The 9,586-nt window shown below is 44.0% G+C and overlaps 1 protein-coding gene across 6 annotated transcripts in view; it reads left to right on the top strand.

Annotated features, from left to right (window-relative positions):
• ARHGEF3 (Rho guanine nucleotide exchange factor 3) overlaps positions 1-9,586 on the top strand; it is a 279,815-nt gene that overhangs the window by 232,292 nt on the left and 37,937 nt on the right. For 5 of the 6 annotated variants that reach the window (XR_014145183.1, XM_081819282.1, XM_081819289.1 and 2 more), the window contains one exon: positions 6,802-6,909. Coding sequence is in view for 5 of the 6 variants with exons in the window: in XM_081819282.1 (XP_081675408.1) it covers positions 6,802-6,909 (108 nt within the window). In the remaining variant the exon portion in view is untranslated. Of the gene's footprint in view, positions 1-5,345; positions 5,494-6,801; positions 6,910-9,586 lie in introns of those variants that run through there. The other variant, XM_081819299.1, reaches the window with a different exon arrangement.

Here is a 9,586-nt window from a genome sequence, read left to right as displayed (position 1 = left end):
GAAAACAAGGGATCATGGATCACCACATCAAAAACTAATGATGTATTGTATGGTGACTAACATAACATAATAAAAAAAAAAAAAAAAGAAAAAACTGGCCAGCAAGTCAGTGAAAAACCCCAAAAGGGTGGGAAGGCCTTGGCAATAGGAGGTGTCAACAGAAGTGAGAACACCATAATATTTGTGGTGACCTAGAAGTTTTGAAGGGTGAGAAGCTTGGGCATAAACCATAAGACTGCGTGAACCAGCCTTTGGGCCTAAGGATGCGGGTGGTAAAGTCAAGTCAAGACAGTCATGGGGTCACGTGCTTTACATTTATGTACCTGGAGAGTGGCAGAGTGGGAGTGAGGCTCTGGCAAGGATGGGAGGTCTTTGCCTTCTTAGTAGAAGATGGTGCTGTTGTAGGAATGGAGAGTAAAACATGAATTTGGGGAGGCAGAATCGGGGAAAGGGAAGCACTCTCATAAAATAAATACCACAGAACAGAAGTGTCCCCTCCCCGGGCAGTCTGGCCTTGAATGGCTCCTATTCTCTCTGTATGTTTCTACATCAGAGTGGAACTCCATAGATTGTTTTATGTCATGGAGTCCCATGATTGGCAGCCTGTTGATGGTTTCTTGATGAGAGCAAATAAAAAACCAGTCAATAGAATAGAGCAGGGGCACCTGGGTGGTTCAGTTAATTAAGCGTCTGCCTTAAGCTGAGGTCATGATCCCGGAGTCCTCGGATTGAGTCTCGCATTGGGCTCCTTGCTCAGTGGGGAGCCTACTTCTCCTTCTGCCTGCCACTCCCCCTGCTTGTGCTCTCTCTCTCTCTCTGACAAATAAATAAAATCTTTTTAAAAAATAGAATAGAGCAGACTTCAGGGAGTCTGGCAGCTGGGTCGGTGACTCTCCATGGGGTTGCTCATCTTTAAGTTTGAACGTTTCAAAGTAGCTCTCCCAGCTTTTGATTTCCCAGCCACACAGACCCTTCCCTCTTCTGGCCTATGTTAGTTGAAAGTTACTGAAATTCACTAGTGGGATTTTTTTTCTTTCATTTTATCAGGTTTCTTCTAATTGTGTTCAGTTCTAGATGATGTCTGTCATCTGTCTCTTTCAGTATCCTTTCTCACCAGACCCTGACTAACAGCTGAAGTACAAATCTTTGATGGCATCTGTCTGCTCACTGATACATTTGCAAAATGGTTCTCTGTCCATTAAAATAAACCTTTGTATTATCCAGTGTCTGACTGTATGCCACAGGCAGGACTGTATACTGAGATCCCTTTGCCCGGCCCCCAGCTTTGACAGTTATCAACCTGTGGTCAGCTTTGTTTCCTACACATCCCTGCTCCCTCTTCCTGTATTACTATGAAGCAGATCCCAGGCATCCTATCATTTTGTTTGTCCCTTATTTGTATACATCAATGGTCAGGGAAAGTTTGTGTCATGCTTGGGCTGAATTATTTGGAAAGTTAAGACAATAAAATGTAGTTAGGATAGGGCTTACTCACATAAAGATAAGTCAGGTATCTCCCCTGCTTACCAGCGGAGGACCCTGAATACCCAGCTCCAGAATGAATCAACAAATCAAGCCTACACCATCTCCAGAGCTTGAAGACTGTCTAAGTGTGCTTTGGGAGGGTGCCGTACCTGGGAGTCTTTGGGTATGTCACAGCAGAAAGGCTGAGACTGAGGACAGCTGATGCAGGAAATGATCCCTATAAAGCCAGCAAGTAGTATAGAGCAGTGGTCTGCAAACTATGGCCCATGGGCCAAATATAGCCCACTTCCTATGGTCTTCAAGCAAAGAATCGTTTCTGTTTTTAATGGTTGAAAAAAGCAAAACAATAATATTTTGTGACATGTAAAAACTCTGTGGAATTCAGATTTTAGTGTCTATAATGGAACATAATCACATTCATTTATTTACATACTGTTTAAGGGTGATGGCAGAGATGAATAGTCATGACAGAGGCTAGATGCCCACAAAGCCTAAAACATTTACCATCCGGCCCCTTACACAAAGCTGTAAGACAGGGGCTCTGGAGCCAGCCTGCCTAGGTTTAAATCCTGGCCACCTCTTTTGAGTGACTTTAAGCACATAGCTCATCCTCTGCCTCAGTATCTCTATCTCTATCTTTAAAATATGGATCATCATAGTATCTACCTTGCAGGGATATTAGGAGGAATAAATTAGTAGATATCTGTAAAACATTGAGAGAAGTCCCTGCACGAAATATGAGCTTTTTATTATTATTATTACTATTATTTCATAGTACGAGAGCTTCTCAACCACTCTGAGATTGTAACTTCTGTTCACTGAGGATGACGAAAGCCTCCTAGAGGGCTACTGGGTATTCCTAGCACACCTCCTCTTTCCACAGAGATGGAGCCCTGCCTAAGGCTTCCCTGGTGTCCTCAAGCATTTGAAAGACTTTTCTGACTCCATCAACCCATGGGCAGAAGCTTCTGCTAGCACAGCTGATTCTCACCTCTCCCTTGCTCCTGGCCAGGTGTGTAACAGCCAAGAGCAGTGTTGCCCTGCAGTAGAGTGGTCAGTCCTGCACTGATGAAGGCATTTCTGGTCCCTCTTGGGCTGGGTTTGTGGCTGAGTGAGGTAGTCTCATGGCACCTACAAACACAATGAGGAACACCCTCCTATTGCTCCCCAACACCACTCTAGCTGCAAAAATGAAGTGCAAGGAGAATGAGTGATCGTTTCCTATATGCCACGTCTATTAGAATGGAATCATTTTTGAAGGAATAAATAGTTGTGCTAGATCATATTGATATGATAGGCACTTAACCTTACATGCATGTAACCTGCTTTGGTTTTTCACCTGTTGGGAGGTAAGAATGAGGAGAAGGAAAGAAAACCATTGTCTCCCCTAGCGAAGGAGTAGTAAAATCTACTTAATAAAATCTCACCTTAGGGGTGCCTGGGTGGCTCAGTCGGTTAAGCGTCTGCCTTTGGCTTGGGTCATGATCCCGGGGCCCTGGGATTGAGCCCTGCGTTGGGCTCCATGCTCAGCGGGGAGTCTGCTTCTCCCTCTCTCTCTCAAATAATAAAATCTTTAAAAAAAACAAAAATAAAATCTAACATTAAAAATAAAATGGCACGGACTGCTTTATTCCCCTTTGTTTGTAAGTCAAGCCCAAAAGATGTTTTAAATTGCCGTGCCAATACATTTATGAAAATATGTGACCTCCATGCCTCTTCATTGTCTCCTTCCCTTCCTGCCTCTCTCCCTTCTTTTTTTCCCTTTCCTTGTCCTCTGAAAAGATAACAAGAAAACATTTGATAAAAGTCAGTATTCATTCATTATAAAAATTCACAGCAAACTTATCATAGAGTGGAACTTTTTCTACTTGATAAACGGTATCTCTTCCATGCTCTCAGCAAGCACAATTCATAATGATGAACTCTTCATAATAATCACTTTAGAATCAATTATAGTATACCCACTCTCTCAGCCTGTAATCAATAATATATAGGTGGCCCTAGCTAGTGCAATAAGACAAGAAAAACAAAAAACCTATAAGGCCTAGAAAAGACAAAACAAAATTTTGTTATACAGACAATACTGCCTACACACAATACTCAATGCCTTTATCTTTTTTCTGCTTTTTAACCTTTTTAGTGAGATGCCCTCCTGCCCTTCTTAAAATTGCATGGTGGGGGTGGTGTCTGCACTTGAAACAGGATATCTGTGTCTGGGTTTAGCATCGATTTTGCCCAGCTTGGTCTGGCAGCTGAGTTGTTGGACTAGGAAGCTTCTGCAGGTTGTATTCTGTCATCTCTCTGTAAAGCCCAAAAGCATCCTTGGAATTGCATTTGCTAGTTTTCAGTAGAGCTATTTAACTAGAATCTGGAAACATTTTCCCCGAGGGCTCTTTTTAGATAGCAGTAAAATGTAGCTGGAGACATACTGAGTAAATGGAAAAGAAAAATCAAATTAGGCCAAGAATTTTTCTAATCTCCTAGTCTCACTGAAGCCCTCAAGGAGAACACCATAATTCATACTTGGCTCATGTGGGTCAGGCATAAAGCCTCCTCCATAGATCCAATAACCTATAAATGTTCTGGTTTTGAAATTGCACCTGCCTGCTTTACTGGATCACAGCACTACATCATGCAGCAGTGGTTTCTGCTTCAGTTGTTCGTTACTTGGGAATGTCAGATTGCCAGAGAGCAGCCTGATGTTTACTTCCAAATGGGCAATGCCCTAGGAAAGAGTTTTAATTACAATCTCATGTAGTGCAGAGGGGCTGGCATCTGCATTGTGCATACATCTTGTAGCTGCGTAAACACCCGTGGACTGGGTCATACAGCAAAGTCAGCAGAACCTTAGAAAAGATGACACAGCAAGTGGAACAGAACTGAATCTTCCCCCATCCTGCCAAGCATGTGATGCTCCCTGCCCCTTTTTAAAGCAAGAGAACCAATTGGCATTTGTCTTTCAGCCTCCCCATTCTAATACAGAATCTGTGATCCAGCACCTTTAGCTGTTAAGAAAAATGGAGATCTGGGAGTCTCCGGGCTCTGAGGTGTTTGCAGGATCATCTGAGACCAAGTCCTGCTGCCCCATGAACCCTCCCCACCACCACCATTTGCTACAATGCAGTTTGGACAACCAAAGGTGGTGATATCACAACTCTGGCATTTCCAGCCCAAAGCCGGAGCTAAATTAGAGAAATTCAGGGGCTGCTCAAGAGGGTGTGTGTGTGTGTGTGTTTAGTATGCTGGTGATGCAGCTCTGACATAAAAAATATTTTAAAAATCCTCCTCTGGGCACAGATGCTCAGGAGCCAGGCACTGGACAGGGAGCATCCCTGAAGGACATTGTCATCTAGAAGCAGAAGGGCTATTGGATCTTCCTCTTCAGCACGTCAATAATAGTAATGTGATGTCTCTCATATTGAGAGATTCATCCCTTGCATTTTGGAACTGAGCCTCCCCAGTGTTCGGAGAGTTTCCTACTGTCTGTTCCGCTCAGCATGCCAAGAAGCTGGAGAGGTCCCTGGCAGCCCAGATTCATTCTCTGTCTTGGAAAAGTATTTCACTGCTTCGAGAAATCATGAAGTCAATCCTGGCAACATTGTGGAATTGTTTTGCACTTTTTTTTCTTTAGTCTTTTAATGTTTCTATTTAAATGCCAGAAGGATCGGGTCTATTTCCAAGAGGGCTTCTGACATCTGAGATTGGCAAGGGCACAAAATGACATGAGAGTTTCTCGGCAAATTCCAAATTCAGGCAAGATTTTTCCAAGCACCTACTATGTTCAAAACACCTTGCAGGGATGTCCTGGAGAATCTGAAGTTCTGCCTTACCCCTCAAAACCTTGAAAGCAATGGCTGAAAAAGAAAGAGGAGCATCTTGAGGCTTCCTCTGGAAATGGTTGAGGTTCACCACAGCAATTGGCAAGTTTGGCTTTTTCCATCAAAATTTGGTGTCTTCATGTGCTGTCCAGCATCTACAGCAGGTCAGATGGAACTTAGGAAGGCAAGGGTAACTGTTCTCTTTGTCTTTGTAAAATGTTTTGTCTGTCATGTCCCTCTTTCCCACAGCCTATTGTTTTTATGTAATTCTCCTCTGCAAAGACATTGGAATGGCCACACCCATCAGCTTGTTTTGGGATAACTTGGAGATTTGCAAATGTTTTATGTGGAGGTGATTTTCAAAACTTGTGGCTGTATGAATTATAAAAACAGATGCGCACGGCAGGAATTTCTCTCTGTACATTTTCTCTTCCTGTTTGTTATTTATAAGTATTCATAGGTGCATTTCAAATATACTGTAGATACAAAGATGCTTTTTAAATAGCCCAGCAATAGAAGAACTTCCTTAAAAAAAATTTTTTTTTTAATTTAATGAACTGATAAAACAAACATTCCTTGTGCTTTAGAAAAGCCCCATTGCATAAAAGAAATTTGGGGAGTGGCTTCAGGCAAGATGGAGAAAGGGTTTTTAAAAAGATGAAACCAGGGGCGCCTGGGTAGCTCAGTCATTAAGCATTTGCCTTCGGCTCAGGTCATGATCCCAGGGTCCCGGGATCAAGCCCCACATCGGGCTCCTGCACATCGGGCTCCCTGCTCCGCAGGAAGCCTGCTTCTCCCTCTCCCACTCCCCCCACTTGTGTTCCCTCTCTTGCTGTGTCTCTCTCTGTCAAATAAATAAATAAAATCTTTAAAAATAAATAAATAAATAAAATAAAAAGATGAAACCAGAAGCATGAAAACACAACTGCCTGACCAGGTCATTGGATGGGAAATCTGAGGCAGCTTTTCTCTACAGGAGGCATTGGGGAGAATGATTTTTTTTTTTAAGATTTTATTTATTTATTTGACAGAGATTGAGCACAAGGGGTGGGGAAGGGAAAGAGGCAGAGGAAGAGGGACAAGCAGACTCCCCGCTGAGCAGGGAACCTGATGTGGGGTTCTATCCCAGGACCTGGGATCATGACCTGAGCCGAAGGCAGACGCTTAACAACTGAGCCACCCAGGCGCCCCAGGGAGAATGATTCTAAGTGGAAGCTTCTGAATTAAAAGCTGGCAGATATTGGGGGTGAAGTGTAGGGAGCAGACCCTACCCATTTGCTGTCTGCCCAGAGGCTGCTTCTGTTGATGTCCCCTGCCATTTCCCCTTCCCTGGCTCCTGAGCCAAGTCATCTCCACACAGCTGGAGTGAGACGGGGCACTGTTTATATTCCATAGATCGGTAGGAGTAGCTTGTGGAGTGGGACTGGACTGTAGGGTGGAGTTATGTTGTCCGTAATTAACCTTGACATTTTCCTTCCTTTTTTTTTTAACCCTCTAGGAGCCTAGTAATAAACGTGTCAAACCCCTTTCCAGAGTCACGTCACTAGCAAACCTCATCCCGCCCGTGAAGGCCACACCGTTAAAGCGCTTCAGCCAAACCCTGCAGGTAAGAAGGACACGGTGGGTTTGTGTTTGCAGAAAACCATGTTGTGTGGGAGGGGTCATTGCTGCTCTCCCCAGAACCTCCCCAGAGATCTGAATCAATGCTTATTTCAGCAGAAGAGAGCAAACGAGGGAACTGAAAGGAAGAAAGGTATGTTTTCCAGTTGTAAACTGGGGTCAGATGGAGTCCTTTGAGGGCTGACTTGAGGAATCATCTCTGTCGGATCTTTCCTCAGAGTCCTATACCCCATCCATATGCACACTCACAGGATTGGTCCTAAAGTATCTATGGGCTTCCTAAGAAAACCAGCAGGTGACATGAGCTGGAGGGTAGGAGAGCCTAGTACTTAGGGTCGGCAGACGACAGCATGAGGAGAAAAATTCAGCCTGCCCCCGTTTTCTTATGGTGCACAAGCTGAGAATGGTTTTTCCTTTTAAAATGACTGGGGCAAAAATCAAAAGAGGAACAATATTTCATGACACTTGAAAATTATATGACATTCAGGGCGCCTGGGTGGCTCAGTCGTTAAGCGTCTGCCTTCGGCTCAGGTCATGATCCCAGGGTCCTGGGATCAAGCCCCGCATCGGGCTCCCTGCTCGGCAGGAAGCCTGCTTCTCCCTCTCCCACTCCCCCTGCTTGTGTTCCTGCTCTCGCTATTTCTCTCTCTGTCAAATAAATAAATAAAATCTTTAAAAAAAAAAAAAAAAGAAAATTATATGACATTCAAATTTCAGTGTCCATTAAGTAAAGATTTGTTGGAAAACAGGCATGCCTCAGTATTTATGTACCGCCTGTGGTTGCTTTTCCATTCCAGTGGCACAGTCAAGGACAGAGACCATGTTGCACACAAGGCCCAAATATTTACTATCTGGCCCCTTTACAGACAATGTTTCCTGACTCCTGGCTTAGAGGAAAGGCCCTGTAGTGGAAGCACTTCAGTTCTGACCTTGGCTCTGTCCCTCAGAGACTTTGTTACCCTGGCAGGTGACTTAATGTCTCTAGGTCTTGCTTTTATTCCTAATGGGTAAATTGGGGATAATGCCACAGCTTCTTTAGAATGGAATCATTGTAAAGATTTATAAGATAGTGCATTTAAAGTCCTTAGTATTGGGACGACTGGGTGGCTCAGTTGGTTAAGTGTCTGCCTTTGGCTCAGGTCATGATCCCAGGGTCCTGGTACTGAGTCCTGCATTGGGCTCCCTGCTCAATGAGGAGCCTGCTTCTCCCTCTCCTGCTCCCCTTGCTTGTGCTTGCATGCTCTCTCTCTCTGTCAAATAAATAAATTAAATCTTTAAAAAAAGTAGTCTTTAAAAAGAAAGTCCTTGGTGTTTATAAGATAGTGCATTTAAAGGGCTATATTGCTAACAAAACTATACTAAGCCCTTTGTTAGCAATCACTAATTTACTAATTAGTTGGCTAAGTAGTAGATAGTAGCTACTATAATAATTCTTTGGTAAACAAGTGGCTAGAGTTGTTCTTAAGCTCCCAATAAAGTTTATCTTTTTTATTATTATTATGTTAATCACCATACATTACATCATTAGTTTTAGATGTAGTGTTCCATGATTCACTGTGCATAACACCCAGTGCTCCATGCAGAACGTGCCCTCTTTAATACCCATCACCAGGCTAACCCATCCTCCCACCCCCCCTCCCCTCTAGAACCCTCAGTTTGTTTCTCAGAGTCCATAGTCTCTCATGGTTTAAGGTGAATATTGAGATTTGTCCAAGGCCTTGGACCAAATTTCATAATCGTAAAAATCCTCTTGCAGATTGAAGCCAACAAAAGCCATGCCGCGAAAAGGCTTACCTTGTTTAGCTGAGAAGTTGTCTTGAGTCTGCCATTCCTTCCTTGTCCTGAATACTTTTGCTTAGCAGTATCTTTATCTTGGCTTTCGAGTTATTAAGAAAACTGTGGACCAGAACCCAAGGCGTGTCCTATGCTGTGAAAATCTATGATTTGAGAACTATTTTAGGTCTCCCTCACCCCCTCCTGCCATTGCTTCTGCACCATTCAGCCAACATGCCATGATACTGCAGAGCCCAGGCTGTGCTTTACATTTCCCTGTGGATGCTCTCCTTCTTCGGTGCTTATTCCCTGCCCTGTCCATTACTCTGTTAGCTCTCCTCAGTTTCTCCTGAATGAATACCTCATCACCTTAATTAGCTATAGGTTTGGCTTTGTTTCTCTCAGTGCTTGGGCCTGTGGGCCCTTGCTTATCCCCTGATCCCCTCTGTGGGAGAATGGAGAAGAAAAAGAAATAAGGTCATCTGGGGGAGCCAGATGAAGGGCTTTGAAGCTAGTGAAGAAAAATGTGTTTACCTTCTCTCCCCCATGACCGGTCCCTCAGCCCTCTGGCCAAGTTCATCACAGGCTTCCCCTGGAAGATTCATCACCGCCCTAGTCCTGCACATCTGGTCTTTTGCTGAGTTCTGCTTTTTGAAAATTCTTTAGCCTGTCTACTGCCATTTCACCCTTTCCTTTCCATCCCAGTGGCTGGGGCTCAAGTTCACTCTATAGTTATTTCCGCCCTTGACTATGAGACCTCCGTGCTGCCAGCCATGTCTTCCCATTGGCTCTCCTAGGACAGTTGAACCTCTTCCCTGGGAAGGCCCTCACTCATTCTGTAAGCCTTGGGTGGGCCCTCATCACACACGAGGCTCTACATCCTGCCCTCA

The sequence above is a fragment of the Leptonychotes weddellii genome, chromosome 1 (assembly GCF_054177405.1).
Source record: "Leptonychotes weddellii isolate Sample4059 chromosome 1, ASM5417740v2, whole genome shotgun sequence".
NCBI classification, from domain to species: domain Eukaryota; kingdom Metazoa; phylum Chordata; class Mammalia; order Carnivora; family Phocidae; genus Leptonychotes; species Leptonychotes weddellii.
The sequence above is the reverse complement of the archived record's forward strand: the minus strand, read 5'-3'. Positions and strand labels throughout refer to the sequence as shown.